The sequence below is a fragment of the Hemitrygon akajei genome, chromosome 5, assembly GCF_048418815.1.
Source record: "Hemitrygon akajei chromosome 5, sHemAka1.3, whole genome shotgun sequence".
Taxonomy (NCBI): Eukaryota; Metazoa; Chordata; class Chondrichthyes; order Myliobatiformes; family Dasyatidae; genus Hemitrygon; species Hemitrygon akajei.
Window position 1 is genome coordinate 133728658 of NC_133128.1, and position 17769 is coordinate 133746426.

The 17769-nt window shown below is 41.2% G+C and overlaps 1 protein-coding gene across 4 annotated transcripts in view; it reads right to left on the bottom strand.

The window, feature by feature from the left end:
* Positions 1 to 17769, bottom strand: part of LOC140728185 (partitioning defective 3 homolog B-like) — a 1189360-nt gene that overhangs the window by 621261 nt on the left and 550330 nt on the right. For all 4 annotated transcript variants that reach the window (XM_073046530.1, XM_073046528.1, XM_073046527.1 and 1 more), the window contains one exon: positions 15948 to 16087. In XM_073046530.1, the coding sequence (XP_072902631.1) occupies positions 15948 to 16087 (140 nt within the window). The remainder of the gene's footprint in view (positions 1 to 15947; positions 16088 to 17769) is intronic.

A 17769-nucleotide genomic window follows, 5' to 3' on the forward strand; every position in this document is an offset into this window, starting at 1 on the left:
ACATTTCAAAATTCTTTCCACAATAAGAATGAACAGCCACTGTGTGAATGTCATAAACTAGCAGGACAATAAGCTGTCAAGACGATGCCACCAAACCTATTGAATAAACGGCTGAATGATTCTTCAATTCAACCCAGACTTGTGGCTCTATTATTAAGACTTCAAGCTTTGCCTTTGTGCTTTCAATTCAGTGTCATGAACCTTAAAGCAGGAGTTGGGTAGAATAGCTCCATCATCTCTACTGCGTACCACACTTGGCGGGAATTGCTAAGATTCAGCACGCGCCTGTAGTGGTGGTGGTCGTGGTGAGAAATGAAAAAGAAAGAAGACATGATTTCCAGTCCTCCCCATCAGCATTCACTAAAGAAAGGATTCAAGGTCAACCTAAAGGCCATACCTCCTCCTGAACCTAAAGTCCTGTTCCTTAATCTACCAACAATTAACATCCAGGCTTAGAATTACTTTAAAGAAATAATGCAGAGGAAGAAAGTAGTACAATTATAACACAACCTTCATTATTTTAGAAAACTCCAAAACTGTTTCATTGGCAATAATGTCCTCAGTGTTATCACTTCAGAGATGTCTGTCCAGGGTCCAGCATGTAAGTGCCGTTACAAAGAAGGCACAGCTGCACCTTTAGTTTCTTAAAAATTTGAGAAGATTCAACGTGTCATCTAAAATTCTGACAGACATTTTACTGACTGGTTGCATCACACCCCTGAATGGAAAAGCATACAAAAAGTAGTGGATACAACCCAGTCCATCATGGGTAAAGCCCTCCCCACCATTGAGCACATCTACAAGGAGTGATGTCACAGGAAGGCAGCATCCATCATCAGAGGCCCCCACCATCCAGGCCATGCTCTCTTCTGGCTGCTGCCATCGGGAAGGAGGTACAGGGGCCTCAGGACTCACACCACCAGGTTCTTGAACCAGAGGGGATAACTTCACTCATCCCAACACTGTACTGGTTCCACAACCCTATGGATTCACTTTCAAGGACTGTGCAACTCATGTTTTCAATATTTATTGCTTATTTATTTATTATTATCAACTTATTTTGTTTTCTCTTTTAATATTTGCACAGCTTGTTGCCTTTTGCACATTGGTTGTTTGTCTGGCTTTGTTGTGTGTGGTTTTTCATTAATTTTCTTTGTATTTACTGTGACTGCCTGCAAGAAAATAAATCTCTGGGTAGTATATGGTGACATATATGTACATTGATAATAAATTTACTTTGAACTTTTGTAAATGTCATCGCTATAGCAGTATGAGAAAACACAATACCTGACAACACCAAAGACCAATTTTATCGATACGCATTAAAGCATCCTATTTGGATGCTTAATGGTATGGTAACAGCTCTGTTTGAGACCACAAGAAACTGCAGAGAGATGTGGACATGGACACAACTCAGGACATCATGGAAACTAGCCTCCCCTCCATGGAATATCTGCATTTCTCACTGCTTCTGTGACCCCACCCACCCACACATTCTCTCTTCTCCCCTCTCCCACTGGGCAGAAAAAAAATAAAAGCCTGAAGCGCATACCTACCAACTGACTCAAGGACAATGTCTTTCATACTGAATGGGCCTCTCATACAATAAGATGGACTTCACTTCACAATCTACCTCAGCATAGCATTGTACCTGATTGTCTGCCTGCACTGCACTTTCTCTGTGGGTATAACACTTTGTTTTGCATCCTGATACCACTTTTTCCTTGCACTGCCTCGATGCACCGATGCGATGAAATGTTCTGTTCGGGTGGCATGCAAGTTTTTCACTACTTCAGTACATGTGGCAATAAAAAAACAATTTACCAAATAATTGTCAATTCGAGGAAGTCCACAGATGCTGGAAATCCAAAACAACACACACAAGGTGCTGGTGGAACTCAGCAGGTCAGGCAGAGACTTTGGAAATGAATAGATATTCAATGCTTTTGGCTGAGACCCTTCTTCAGGTCCTCAATAGACTATCTATTAGCTTTAATGACCTTGGTTAGAGTTTAAATGATAAAGGGGTAGAGTTCTCATGCTCTTCAATATAGACTGGAAGATCTCTTAAAAACTGAAGCTTGGTTGTGCATCACATCCAAAAAAACAATCCCAACTGCATAACACCACCTCACTGGAATGCCATCCTCTACTCTGTGCTCTTCCACAGAGATAACCCTTAACACATAACCTTCTGTCTCAAAGTTAAGTGCTTTTTCACTGTGCAACCCCAACATTAGTGCACCCATGAAATTCTCTTCATTGTTCCATAAAAGTTTACAATGCATGGCACTGAATTATCTCCGCTATCAGACAACTTGCCTAGCTCTCCCATTTCCCGCACATCTGCCCTCACCCCATCCGCCCACCACCCCACTCGGGATAGGGTCCCCCTTGTCCTCACCTACCACCCCACCAGCCCCCGGAACCAACGTATAATTCTCCATAACTTCCGCCACCTCCAATGGGATCCCACTAACAAGCACATCTTTCCCTCTCCCTCCCCCCTTTCTGCTTTCCGCAGGGATCGCTCCCTACACGACTCCCTTGTCCATTCATCCCCCCCCCCCCCATCCCTTCCCACCGATCTCCCTCCTGGCACTTATCCTTGCAAGCGGAACAAGTGCTACACCTGCCCTTACACTTCCTCCCTCACCACCATTCGGGGCCCCAGACAGTCCTTCCAGGTGAGGCGACACTTCACCTGTGAGTCGGCTGGTGTGGTATACTGCGTCCGGTGCTCCCGGTGTGGCCTTTTATATATTGGGGAGACCTGACACAGACTGGGAGACTGTTTCACTGAACACCTACACTCTGTCCACCAGAGAAAGCAGGATCTCCCAGTGGCCACACATTTCAAATCTATGTCCCATTCCCATTCTGATATGTCTATCCATGGCCTCCTCTACTGTCAAGCTGAAGCCACACTCAGGTTGGAGGATCAACACCTTATATACCGTCTGGGTAGCCTCCAACCTGATGGCATGAACATTGACTTCTCTAACTTCCATTAATGCCCCTCCTCCCCTTCTTACCCCATCCCTGATATATCTAGTTTTTTTTTCCCCTCCATTTTTTTTCTTTCTCTCTCTGCCCATCACTCTGCCTGTTCTCCATCTCCCTCTGGTGCTCCCCTCCCCATTTCTTTCTCCCTAGGCCTCCCATCCCATGATCCTTTCCCTTCTCTAGCTCTGTATCCCTTTTGCCAATCACCTTTCTGGCTCTCAGCTTCACCCCACCCCCTCCGGTCTTCTCCTATCACTTCACATTTTCCCCTCCCCCTTCTACTTTCAAATATCTTACTATCTTTCCTTTCAGTTAGTCCTGACGAAGGGTCTCGGCCCGAAACATCGACAGTGCTTCTCCCTATAGATGCTGCCTGGCCTGTTGTGTTCCACCAGCATTTTGTGTGTGTTGCTTGTCTAGCTCATCATCCTTTGAAAGAGGCAGTGCTGTCTGACATCAATATTAAACTTGTCTTGCATTGACTGGTCCTGCTTGCTCATCTCTTGTAGTGGTCAGTACTACTTTTGTTGCTGCCAGAGAGTCCTCAGATTGGTGAAATATGTCCTTTGGTCTGCCCGAAACTTGGAGGTTTTCCAGCACAGTGAGACATCTGTAAGGGGATGCTGCCTACAACCGCATCTCAGGCTGCAGGAGTACGTGTTGAGTGACACACTGAAGCTTGCTCTGTGGGGAAGGATCACATTCTAGACTCCTTCCGCTACCACACAAGGAGTAGCTCAGGCGGGTGGTAAGCCCCTTAAACATTGAAAGGGATATCGCCCTGGGGGCCACATAAGTGGCAATGATAAGTTAACACAACTGAATGTAATGACCATAAATGTAAAAATTTTGCACTGTTTCTTTAGGGTATTTTTATAATGAAGTTTATATTTGAAATATAAATTTCACCTGCACTCCAAACGGAGCTCTGCCTTCTCAGCTAAATGAAGCTCTATGACTGTAGCCCCAGTAATTATTCCATCAATCTTTCAAGTATAGCCAAAGAGCAGTCCTTTTATAACTCAATGGTCACTATTTACTATAAATAAATTAAACTTTTAATTTTTTAATAGAGATATTTAGATTTGTATATCTTAAGTTTCTATTCAACTCTTTTGTAAGTTCTGATCCTTTGTCTACAATGCACTATATTATAAGACTGTTGATTATTTAACCAATGAACTGAGGTAGAGGCAGAAAAAAAGGGTAGGATATTGTGGAAGGCTCAAATACTTTACCAAACACCACAACAGGAGTGGCAGCTAAGTAATTTTGTGCAATGCATAAAGATTCAAAATCGACGAACAGGGGCAGGGAGAAAAAACCTAACAGTGGCAATTGCAAACTTGCAAGTGCTAAAGTAAAACTTTTTTTGCTGTTAATCCTGCTCTATAAAATTTGGATCATGCCAGGAATGCTGGTCGCTCTTTTGTGAATTTGGAATAATGAGCTACCTTTGGTTCTAAGTGGTCACGTGAACAAGCAATTATTTTGTTAACAGCAGAACTGACATCAACTTGATCTTCCCACTCAATAATGTTGTCCTTAGCTTTGCCATTACAATTATGCATGTTACAAATTTCAAATTCATAAATATCAAATGCAGATTAAGTGAACTTTATCACTTAAATAAACAATATACATTCAGCCCCCTCCTGCCCTAAGCACACCGACTTTGCTGGGCAATGGTTTCACAAATTGTAGGGTCCGCAAGCAAATACTTCCAACATACTGGTAATCTTCTCATGCTAGCCAGACGGCCATGGATGAACATTTCAGCACACCTGCACTATTATGTTTATAATGAGGATACTTTGAATTCAAGCCACAAGCCCCAAAATTTAGGGTAATTAATGGTCCCATGCAGTACAGAGTGGGTGTTTCTCAGATGAAATGTCAACCAAAGCCCCGATAAATATTTTTTGGACCTACGGTAAATGCACACAATCTAGCCACTAAGTTTTGTTCACTCTGAAAAGTAGTTCATGGGGCTGTCATAACTGAGGCATGTTGAGGTTTTGAAAGATAGTGTTATGGATTTAATTCCAACACTACAGCTCGGCACTTCCAATAGAGGCTTCAGAGGCAGCAGTTGGGAATTAGCATCTTATGCAAATACAGCGTCTTTCAACATTTTCTGCATTACAACATTTTTAATACCAAAGCAAATCATATTCATAAGAAAAAATAAGAATAACTTATTAAATCACTTCTTCTATTCATAGTCAATACTTTCCATATTGTTCTATTACATTCCTTAAAACCAATAACACTGTTGCCACTCACTGAGCAGCCATCGAGTAGTACACTACTACAGTAATCGAGGAGCTTCCTCACCCAACCCAGCCTCTCCTTCTCGAGTAACAGAAGGAACATAAGAAGCATATACACCCTATCCTCACTATATGCGGATTCACAGTTATGCGAGGAACCTATTTCTACCGACTTCTCCTTATGTGCGTCCAAAACTCACAGTTCTGTGAGGAGCACTGTTTTCCCGTCAATACAAGTCACGTGCGCACGCCTCACAGTCCCACTCCCGCCAGTCTCGCATTGGTTTTGGTAACGTGTGGATGTGTGATCTTGCACTCTTAAACTTTTGTTGTTTTTATCTATGGTGCAGTGATTTTGTGCTTGAAATATTTAACTATGCCTCCTAAGTGTCCGATGTCAAGTCCTGGGCCATCAGCCAAGTGGCAGAGAACCGCTTTAACACTTGAAAAAAAGTTGGAAATTATGAACAGGGTGGTGTCAGGTGAAGGTAACACAGCTCTGGGATGCTACTTCAGCCTAGGTGAGTCCACGATCAGAAACATAAAGAAAAATGCTGAGAAAATAAAAAATGCAGTGATTGATTCATCACAAGTGTCTTCAAAGATTGTTACCAAAGTGTGTAATCGTTTATGACAAAAATGGAGAAAATGTTGAGTTTGTACAATGAGCATGAAACAAAGAAAAAAAGCAACACTTAGTTCCGATCATCTTCGTGTGAAAGCTTTGAAAATTTATGGTCACCTTTGTTCAGAGGCTAGTCAGGAAGTGTCAAGTGATATTGTTAGCTTTAATGCAAGTAGGGGATGGTTTTCTAGGTTTGTTCATCGTCACAGGCTTCACAACTTAGCTCTGCGTGGTGAGCAGGCTGGTGCTGACCACGAAGCTGCTGAACGCTACCCTGTGCAGTTGTGGGCTATGATCGCTGAGTCAGGCATCACACCAAAGCAGGTGTTTAATGCAGACGAGACCGGGCGTTTTTGGAAGCGTATGCCGAAACGCACTTACATAAGTAAGGATGAACAGATTGCGTCAGGTTTCAAGGCAGCAAAGGATAGTGGTCATTCTTCATGGAAGGAGTGAATTTGTACATCTGCTCACCTCATATCCTGATGGAAAGATGTTTTTGATATTCTGAGATTTATGTGATTATTTGACTGTACTTTATATTGGTCTCCTTCAGTTTTATGGTGTTTCCTTTCTTGTGGCTGATTGGTGGGTGGGTGACCTGCTGGGTTTGTGTGTGAGGGGTTTTGATGCTATTGTTGCTGTTCTTTTCTGTGAGTGAGGGGGTTGCGGATTGCTATTGTGGCTGTCTTTTTCTGCTGGGGAGGGGATGGGGCATTTTGGGGTTTGCGAATTTTGTTTCTGTTTCTTAAACGTGCTGGTGGGCAGTGGGATTTGATATCCTTTCTTTCAACAATTCTGTATTCCATGGCAATCTGGAGAAGACAAATATCAGAGCTATGGTGTACCTGCATTCTTTGACAATAAAATGGACCTTTCAGAATCCTACAGTCCATTTTAATGGCTTCTCTGAATGCCTCAAAGAAAATGGAATCATTTTGAAGATGATATATAGATATAAAATATTCATTCTTGGAGCTCAATGTCCAAGACCCAAAAAGAAAACATTTTAAGGTTTATTTCTTTAAATAGAGTAAGTTAGCAATGAAAATGTAGGACCTGGAAAGATGGCGGTGTGTTCAAATACAGCAGCTTCTGCGGGCCAACCAACGGTGTTATTGCCTTTTTTAAGTGTATTTTTTTTAATTATCGCAAGACCCTGCTGGACATTAAGAACCTAAAGTACTGCAGGAATACCCCACCAGAAAGCTGCTCATTGGTGGAGAAACTGAAGGAGCTGGACTTGGCACGGATCATGCTGTTGCCCGCATTGGAGAGCAGGAGTCAGTGTGTGGAGGAGTGCGGTCTAAGCAAGCGACAGCTGCTTTTCTTGTGATCACAAGACCCTGTTGGACATGGGTAATGTGGAATGCTGCAAGTCTGATTCACTGATTTGTTGGAAAACAGCAGGGGAACCGCATAGCCTCGGTTGTGGAGAGAACTAGGCCTCAAGCCGCAGTGTCACCTGTTTGCAGCCAACCAGGGGAAGATGTTGGAGTCAAAGCGCTCCACTGGAATGCCAAAGGAATCGGTTGGAATCAGTGCTGTGCCAGCTGGCACTTATCCTTGTAAGTGGAACAAGTGCTACACCTGCCCTTACACTTCCTCCCTCACCACCATTCAGGGCCCCAGACAGTCCTTCCAGGTGAGGCGACACTTCATCAGTGTGGTATACTGTGTCCGGTGCTCCCGGTGTGGCCTTTTATATATTGGTGAGACCGGACGCAGAATGGGAGACCGTTTCGCTGAACACCTACACTCTGTCCACCACAGAAAGCAGGATCTCCCAGTGTCCACACATTTCAATTCCACATCCCATTCCCATTCTGATATGTCTATCCATGGCCTCCTCTATTGTCAAAATGAATCCAAACTCAGGTTGGAGGAACAACACCTTATATATCGTCTGGGTAGCCTCCAACCTGATGGCACGAACATTGACTTCTCTAACTTCCATTAATGCCCCTCCTCCCCTTCTTACCTCATTCCTGATATATTTAGTTTTTCTCCACCCTCTTCTTTTTCTTTTTTTCCCTCTCTCTCTCTGCCCATCACTCTGCCTGTTCTCCATCTCTCTCTGGAACTCCCCTCCCCCTTTCTTTCTTCCTAGGCCTCCAGTCCCATGATCCTTTCCCTTCTCCAGCTCTGTATCCCTTTCGCCAATCAACTTTCTGGCTCTCAGCTTCATCCCACCCCCTCCGGTCTTCTCCTATCATTTCGCATTTTCCCCTCCCCCTCCTACTTTCAAATCTCTTACTATTTTTCCTTTCAGTTAGTCCTGACGAAGGGTTTCGGCCCGAAACGTCGACAGTGCTTCTCCCTGTAGATGCTGCCTGGCCTGCTGCATTCCACCAGCATTTTGTGTGTGTTGCTTGAATTTCCAGCATCTGCAGATTTCCTCGTGTTTACTTAAATATGCTGTGTTTGTTTTAAATGCTTAGGAAAATTCAATTGTCAAAACTTTTCTCTTTCTAATGTTATAAATTCTAAGGACAGAAAACAGCTTTCAAAATTATTTTTAGGAAGTCTCAATCTGAAAATAAGCAACCACCAGGAATAATAACTGAGTATTGATTTATAGAAGTGGAGACTGCTGAAAATGCTGGAAACTTATATTCTGGTTTCTTTTTGCACTGGGTACAGAATACATTAATGAACTAAATATGAATTTGGATCGAACAGTAGCGAATAGCCATTTTCAGCAATGTTTCAGTATAAAACTATGATGCACAGATTTCCTTAGGAAATGACAACCACCTTTGCATTGTTATCCAACTTTTTAGTAAGTTCTGGATCAATGAAGCATGGTGTGGAGCTTGGGCATGGTTATATTTATTCATGACAAACAGAGAGGCTTTCAGTGCTGAAATTTTCATAACTATAAAGAATGACTGTATCTGGTTGGAATTATATTCTGTGCATTCCAAAAATCCAGTTGTACTAGCTTTAGACAAATGCTCGAGGTCGGAAGGTAAGGATACCATCTTGAAGGTTTTGGTTTCTCAGCAACAAAGATCTGGAGTTCAGGGGCTGGGGAGTGAGACCGTGTGAAAGAGAGAAAAAAAGAAGTACCACATGTGCACTGAAGAGGGAAAACCACAGTAACCTGGTGGGAATAGGTAAAAGATGAATCTTAATGTGAATCAAGATAAGAATCATCTTCCTTTCAGTATATGTCCTCTTCTGTATGCCATTGGTTTGATCAAGCACTAACTACGTTACCACGTGGGATAAGGCTTTTAGGCAGATTGGAAATGGCAAACTATCAATACACCTTTTTGCACTGCCAATGAACGAGGTAGGATTTCAACTGAGTCTTGTGCACTTTCCTTTATTTGGCACAATTCATGTTTGATAATTGAAGTATACCTGCAAGGGTTGCCTCTAGCACTATTCTACACACCCTCAGGGACTGATTACCTCAAGTCTTCCAGACAAATGACTGGCATAGTGAGCGGTACACATCCCTTAAACCCCAAACCATGTGTGTATTTCACGTGGTTCACTTCTGACAAGAGAACCATCTAGTAGAAATAAAACTACAGTGTAAGGTCTTCTCTTGATCAGGCTGCACATTGAGACACATTAAACTTCTGAAGTACAAGGTCTCCTCCTCTGAGTGATAACTGAAAGTTTAGTTTGCCTGAACTACATGCTGTGTTTAAGGCAGCCAGATATGGCCCCCTGGTTCTTCCCTGCAATGATCAGACAAAACGTGACTGCACTAAAACAGGAGACATTAGATGACGAAGTGGCTGATCAAATAGCAGTCAGGCTCATCCGTGCATTCAACTTATCAGCCAGTGCTTCCTTTCATCCTGTCAGACAAAAAAATAATGTACCATCCCAAAAAATAGAGCACGCACATCACTTATGTACCTGACAGCAAAGTGATATCTTTTTAAACAGAATTAGCTCTTCTTAAGTTTCTTCACGTGTGGCTTAGCTACCAAGCCCAGTGGAACCATTTCTATTGGCAAGTGAAGGGGCAAAGGTGGGTTACTGGCACCTTTAAAACAGTTGCTTCAGGCAGACGGGCCTTGTCAGCTGTGATTGGCAGGAGAAGGAAAACTCTCAAATCTCCGCTGTCTTGCAGATATACCCACTAATGGGGAACATTTTGGGAGTAAGTCCTGAGGAAAAATCCAGAGCTGGAGCCCTTAAGACAGTCGTACACTGACTGGCAACTCCTGTGATGCCGCTGGTGCTAAACTGTGTCAGTCTCTGCTGTTCCTTTGGATTTATCAGTTGTGTGGAGAAGGGGAACCTGCTGCATGGGCAACAGCCTGCTCTCCATATCACATCGTCCTGGCTTGTGTATCACACAGACAGCTAGGACATCACAGCCATGGCCAACCCCAGCCAACAAAGAGCCTCCTTTTAAGTAGTCTGAAGTAGCAACAGGGATAATGATACAGAGAGCGTCAGTAAGAATTTGGATCAGTCAGTTATACTGGATAAATTAACTTCATATCCTGGATCCAAATCAGGAACTTGGAGTTAATATGACACTAAAAATGACCAGATCTTCTGTTAAAAGAAAACAATTTCAAGTAAATAATTTGAATATGTCTTTTTATTACAACAGATAATGGAGTAATTTTCAATTAAATAATGGGCAATGTTTTTTTTAGGATAAAAAGAGGGATTCAGAGATGCTGCTGAAGTGGAAAGAACAGAATAATGGTATTGGAGAAGCAGCAACTACGGCATAGGGAAACCAAAACAACTCGACAGTTATAATTACATACTGAACCACGAAAGGTTAATAGCTATATCTGTTAAGGCTGTATAATTGTCCTTCTCACAATTATACTTAACTCCTCCATATTGAGGACCTTGAAGCATTTCAGTTGTCAGGAATAATCGATTATAAGGAAGTTAAGAGGTGGGGATCTTGGCTGACAGGTAGGAGGAGGAGGCAATTATGTTATTTCAATGGCTTGGGGCAGTGGTGGTTATCCCAAATCTTCAGATGACATAAAATGAGACACAGCTGATTAAATGCAGGCACCACTGCTGCTTCAAAACGTGCCTCTCACGTGCCATCGGTGAAATGCCCGCATCAGAGTCAAACTTTGAATTCCTTCTTGTCAGTCTCCATAAATTCTAACATGCTTCATGTAGCCGTGTAAACCAAAAATAGATTTCTCCTTAATAATGAACTTCCAAGTCCTCCTAAAGCAGTTGACTTGGGGAAAAAAAAGTATCGGATGCTGAACGCAACAATTTAAAATATTCAGACTTCAATTCCTTCCCAACCTAAATCATCCACCTTCCAAAACCTTATATGATCGTCTAACAGCTTAGCTAATTGGTCTGCATACTTTTGAACATCCATTCTGATCACAAGGCCAATCAGCATATCAGTTCTGCTTACTACAAACTCAATTGTCCAAGTACTGCCCATTACCTCAAGACAAGGGGGGGGTGGGGGGTCAGACATTTAAAACAGAGGAAATTTCTTCCCACACTAAGTCTGGAATTCTCCGGCCCAGACAGCTTTGTAGGCAGGCTCATCACAGGTATTCAAAGTGGAAGTCTGAGCACAGAAAAGCAGTTGAGGCTTGGGTTGGATCATCTAAGGGCATCCAAAGGCGAGGCAGGCTTCGAGGGACTGGGGGGCCTACTACTACTCCTACAGTGGCATGCAAAAGTTTGGGCACCCTTGGTCAAAATTTCTGTTACTGTGAGTAGCAAAGCGAGTAAAAAAAATGACCTGATTTCCAAAAGGCATAAGTTAAAGATGACACATTTATTTAATACTTTAAGCAAGATTACATTTTTTATTTCCATCTTGTACAGTTTCAAAATAACAAAAAAGGAAAAAGGCCCGAAGCAAAAGTTTGGGCTCCCTGCATGGTTAGTACTTAGTAACACCCCCTTTGGCAAGTATCACAGCTTGTAAACACTTTCTGTAGCCAGCTAAGAGTCTTTCAATTCCTGATTGGGGGATTTTCACCCATTCTTCCTTGCAAAAGGCTTCTAGTTTTGTGAGATTCTTGGGCCGTCTTGCTTTCATTGCTCTTTTCAGGTCTATCCACAGATTTTTGATGATGTTTAGGTCAGGGGACTGTGAAGGCCATGGCAAAACCTTCAGCTTGTGCCTCTTGAGGTAGTCCATTGTGGATTTTGAGGTGTGTTTAGGATCATTCTCCTGTTGTAGAAGCCATCCTCTTTTCATCTTCAGTTTTTTTATAGATGGTGTGATGTTTGCTTCCAGAATTTGCAGGTATTTAATTGAATTCATTCTTCCCTCTACCAGTGAAATGCTCCCCGTGCCACTGGCTGCAACACAAGCCCAAAGCATGATCGATCCACCCCCGTGATTAACAGTTGGAGAGATGTTATTTCATGAAATTTTTGCACCCTTTATCTCCAGACATACCTTTGCTCATTGCAGCCAAAAGGTTCTATTTTAACTTCATCAGTCCACAGGACTTGTTTCCAAAATGCATCAGGCTTGTTTAGCTGTTCCTTTGTGAACTTCTGACGCTGAATTTTGTGGTGAGGACACAGGAAAGGTATTCTTCTGATGACTCTTCCATGAAGGTCATATTTGTGCAGGTGTCGCTGCACAGTAGAACAGTGCACCACCACCCCAGAGTCTGCTAAATCTTCCTGAAGGTCTTTTGCAGTCAAACGGGGGTTTTGATTTGCCTCTCTAGCAATCCTACGAGCAGTTCTCTCGGAAAGTTTTCCTGGTCTTCCAGACCTCAATTTGATCTCTACAGTTCCTATTAACTGCCATTTCTTAATTACATTACGAACTGAGGAAATAACTAGCTGGAAACGCTTTGTTATCTTCTTATAGCCTTCTCCTGCTTTGTGGGCATCATTTTCAGAGTGCTAGGCAGCTGCTTAGAGAAGCCCAATGCTGCTGATTGTTGGGACAAGGTTTCAGGAGTCAGGGTATTTATAAAGCTTTGAAACTTGCATCACCTCGCCTTTCCTAATGATGATTGTGAACAAGCCACAGTCCTAACAAGCTAATTGAGGTCTGAGACCTTGGTAAAAGTTATCTGAGAGCTCAAATCTCTTGGGGTGCTCAAACATTTGCATGGTGCTCCTTGCCCTTTTTCCCCCTCTAAAATTGTACAAAACAAAAATAATACACTAATCTTGCTTAAAATGTTGAAAAGAATGTTTCATCTTTAACTTTATGACTTTTGAAGATCAGTTCATCTTCTACTCACTTCACAGTATTCACACTATTCACAGTAACAGAAATTTTGACCAGGGGTGCCCAAACTTTTGCATGCCACTGTATGTCCTTTGATAATTTACTTCCTACTACATTCTCATCTTTTAAAACTTCTCAAAACTCATCCTTTCTTGCAAATATCCAATCACCTTTTCTACCTGATTATTTTCAGCATTCTAATTTTGTCCCCTGTAAATCATACGGCATCTGTAGTTTATATTAAAAGAATGTGTAAATGCAAATCAATGTTGTAAGAAATAAGCTGGCACTGATTCATTTAGCTTCATTTCTGGTTGAAAACTATTTTCTCGAGTTTCTGTTTGAAGATTCAAAAAGTCTGGTTTACCAGAGATTTTAAATGATTTATCTGAAACCTTTTGCACTGCCGTCCAAGGTATCAACTTCCCAAGGATACTGTTGAGGAATTTGGTTCTGATTATTCAACAGCTGGGCTGTAGTAACCGTTAGACTACTTGATTGATAGTTGAGTTAACAAAAAAACTTAAAAATTTATTCTCCTTCAGATAAAAAAAAATCACTAATTGGATAAGATGCTGTTCAAGAACCTGAATGTCAGTTAGCTGATGTGGAAAGAGGAAGTATCGAACTCATTTTGGTTTTGCACCTTTTTGCCTACCTGCACTGCACTTTATCTGTGACTATAACACTTTACTCAGCTTTTGGTTATTGGTTTCCTTTCTACCACCTCAACACACTTATATGATGAAATGATCTATATGGATGGCAGGCAAAACAAAGTTTTTCATTGTACCTTGTTACACATGACAACAGTAAACCAATTTACTAGTGATTCATTACATACTTCAGAATTCAGAACTTAGCCAAGCACTGGCTGTTATTCAAGAATAACACCAGCTTGTAAACGGTAATTTCTACAATACGACAGATATCATTTTACCTTGAATTGACAGTGTTTTTCCACAGGAAATGCGTTTAATTTAAGTACATCTTTATACATAAATTAATCACTGAACATCCTTTCCTTAAAACTCCTGATACTTAAGATTGACTTGTAGGCTCGGTTTGTTGGGCAATGGATCTGAAACCAAAAGACATAAGGGCTTACTCCCTGCAGTTTCAACAAAAAGCTTTCATTTTTCCAAGATGGAAAATCTGAGGCAGCATGTTTCAGCATGCGTAAATAATCATCTTCAGATGGTGCCAAGCTGTTAGGATGGAAATGGGAACCAGCAGTACACCACTAGCCTGACTTCCTAACAAAGAATGAACTCTGAAATGAATGCTTTCCTCTTCCTGCAATATGCAACATTCAAACCCTTTCCGCACAAGCATATGCATTTCCTAATGAAGTCTGAACTCAATGAGGTGAAGTCATGAAAGACACTGTTTTCTTCTTTCATATCACTTACTCTAGCAGCACCAATACTTCCAAGCAAGATAGTTCCATTTCACTACAATCTACCTTCGGCAGCCAAGCCTTCAGATACACATGCCCTTAGCTCTAAACTTGTCTCATTAAGCCACTCTGTTTCTCCTGCTTTCTCCTTAAAGGTAGACTTAAAAACCATATTTTCAGCCAAGTGTTCGGTCATCTGTCATGCTACGACACGGTTGAATTTTATTTGGGAAAAGTTGTTCATTTGGAGCATGCATATATTAAATTAAAAGCTTTCTATATAAAGAAATGTTATTGGAATTGGGTAGCGTATGAAATATGATCAAAAGGGTTGAAATAGTTAGGGTCTGGAAGTGGATATCAGTGATTGAAGAGACACCTCTGAAGGAGAAACTAGAATTACAATCTCAATGGAGAAACGGTTTATTTCCAATCTTATCTTCAACAATTTTGTAATTAATTAATAATAAACAGTATTTAAAGAGAATGCAATTGTAAAGAAACTTTGGTATATAATATTTCTCCTTGCTTTAGCCCAGGCATCATTCCTGATGGTGTATTCTTCCCACAACCTAAAAACGTGCCGCTTGGAAGTTGCTCCTAGTGTGTAGGTGAGTGGTAGAATCTGGGAAAGTTGATGAAAATGTTGTGAAAATATTTAAAATGATTAGTATAGGATTGAAGATTCATCTTAGACCCAGACCTAGAGAGCAAATGGGGCCTGTTTTATTGTGTATCTCTCCTCAACTCTAAGGTAACAACCCAGTACTGATTGTGAGCACACCTCAAGGGAAGTAAACCAGCCCCGAACACCAGACTCGGGAATGAACGTCAAGGGAAGCACTGAAGCTTCAGCCAACACTAAGGCTCTGTGAAGAAGGGCCACAGTTTAGGGTTCTTTTGATACCACACATGGAGGGACTGAGTCTTTTGGAAAGCCCCTCAAACATTTAAAGGATAGATCACCTCGGGGAGCCATATAAGGGCTTATGGTGCTGTGTTTTTCCTTTTAAAAAGTTTATAGTACCGAATGCATTGGCTATGAATGTCAAAGATTAGTGTTGTTTCTTGCTTGAATATAGTCTATTTTTGTAACAAAAGGAACAGTTAAAAAGGTAGTAGATTAGGACTCTGAAGAGGGGAAAAAATACACAGTGAACAGATTCCTAAGGAAATAAAGGGTTAAAAAGAAATGTAATAAAATTCAAATAATCTACACAAAACTCAAAAGAACTAGCAGTATCTGTGTGTGATAATCCAGCACAACAATGGCATAAAAAATTAATATTAGTAAAGTGCAGCATAAAATGACAGGCATCTTTTGTCATAAGATTCTGGGTCATCATGAATTCAGCATTAAGGAAAGACTAATCAATATATCTCTGTAGCTTGCCAACAAAACACAGATTTTGTGTCGCCTGGACCTTGCTTTCATAATGAAGACACAGAAGAATTCCTTACCTCTAAAATCCTGTCTCCAGACTGCAGTCTACCATCTTTAACAGCTGCTCCTCTCGGAAGAATATTTTTGACCAAAATGGGACCAGGTCCATGTACACTTGACTCTCTTGTGACCACTGTAAAACCAAGTCCTTCTGACCCTGCATGTGGTAAGAAAAGGATAGTCACTGGATTTAACTATTTATTGTATAGGAAAAAAATCTTCTGCAAACACTCAATAATATTGTGAGGAAAACACTTGAAGTGCCTAATGTAAAAACATGGTATGCTATATGGCAACATTAAGAGTCTTCATAATCCTGCAGTATTCAGAAATCCTGGTGACTCTGCAAGTGATCCTTCAGGTGATGATTCACATGCTCCCTTTAAAACTCACTAGGTCCCCAATTTTCATGCTCTCTTTAAGCTTGTCAGTACCCCGCTTCCTGCAATCCCATTACACGAACTGCAGGGCCCATTTCCCATACACTCATTAAACTCACCAAGACCCCACTTTCCGTGTTTCCTCTATGTTCACTGGGATCCCTTTCCTCCTTCTGTTTTCAAACTCACCACCAACCTGTTTCCCCACCCTCCCTTCCAATTCATTGGAAAGTTTAGTGTACTAGGGAGTAATATTTAATAAAAAGTGAATCAGAAGTTTGTTAGTTTATTAATGGGGAAATAACATCCAATAATCATGAAAACCTGCAGGCCTGGCACCAAAATCCTGAAAGATGAGATGAATAGAATTTTACTATACCTCTTTTTTCTCCTTTAAAATACTTAACACATATCTTTTTGTTCTGCACATTATGCTCTGAGTTGTGTTTTCAGAACTGGCAACGCAATAGCCCAGATCATTCAAGAGTAGGTAAAAAGAGAAAGGAGATGGGACAGATTTGTTCATAAAAGGAGGAATCAGCAAATTGTTCAGTCATGATATCAGTAAGGATGTAGAATTAGTTTGACTGGAAATAGTAACTAACAGGGATAGTGTGACAGTTCGACAGGACAAAGCATAAATGGGAAAATATCAAAGGCATGAATAAAAGGGAATGGTAATTATCATGGGTAAGTTTAATCTACATGTTGATTAGACTAGCAAAAGCACCATGAAAGAGGAGCTTGTAGAGCACTTTGAGGATTGATTCTTAAAGCATTATGTTGCAGAACCTACCCAAGAACAGGCTGTTTTACATTTGGTCATATGTGATGAGGTGAATTAATAAAAGATGTTGCAGTTTAAGATCCCAAAAGGGGCAGTAATCACAACATGGTAGAATTCCAGATACTACTTAACTGCAAACACTGGGGTCCCAAAACCAATGTCCTCAATTTTAAGAAGGCTTTAAAAAGATAGGAATGTATGGTTGTTTTGAGCTGAGTGGGTAAATAGACTAAGGAATAGGGTAGTACATGAGTAGTAGCTGATATTTAAACAACTAATTTATAATGCTCAGCGGAAATTCATCCCACTTAGAAAGAGGAATCGCAGGAGAAAGATGAACCACCCATGATTAACAAAGGAGGTCGAGGGAAATGCTAAATAAAGATGAGAATATGTAAAATGGCAAGGGCTACCGGTAAACTAGGGGACTGCGAATCTTACAAGAACCAACAGCAAGAGTCTAAAAAGTAAGTTAATAAGGAAGGAGAAAATTGACTTTGAGAGAGAACTGGTAAGCAATATAGAAACAAACAGTAAGGGTTTTTATAGATAGCTGAAAAGGAAGAGGATAGCTAGGGAAGTGTGGTACCCTTGGAAAAGTGACAGTTGGGTATTAATAATGAGAAACAAGGATATGACAGATAAGTTAAACCAATGCTTTACATTGGTTCA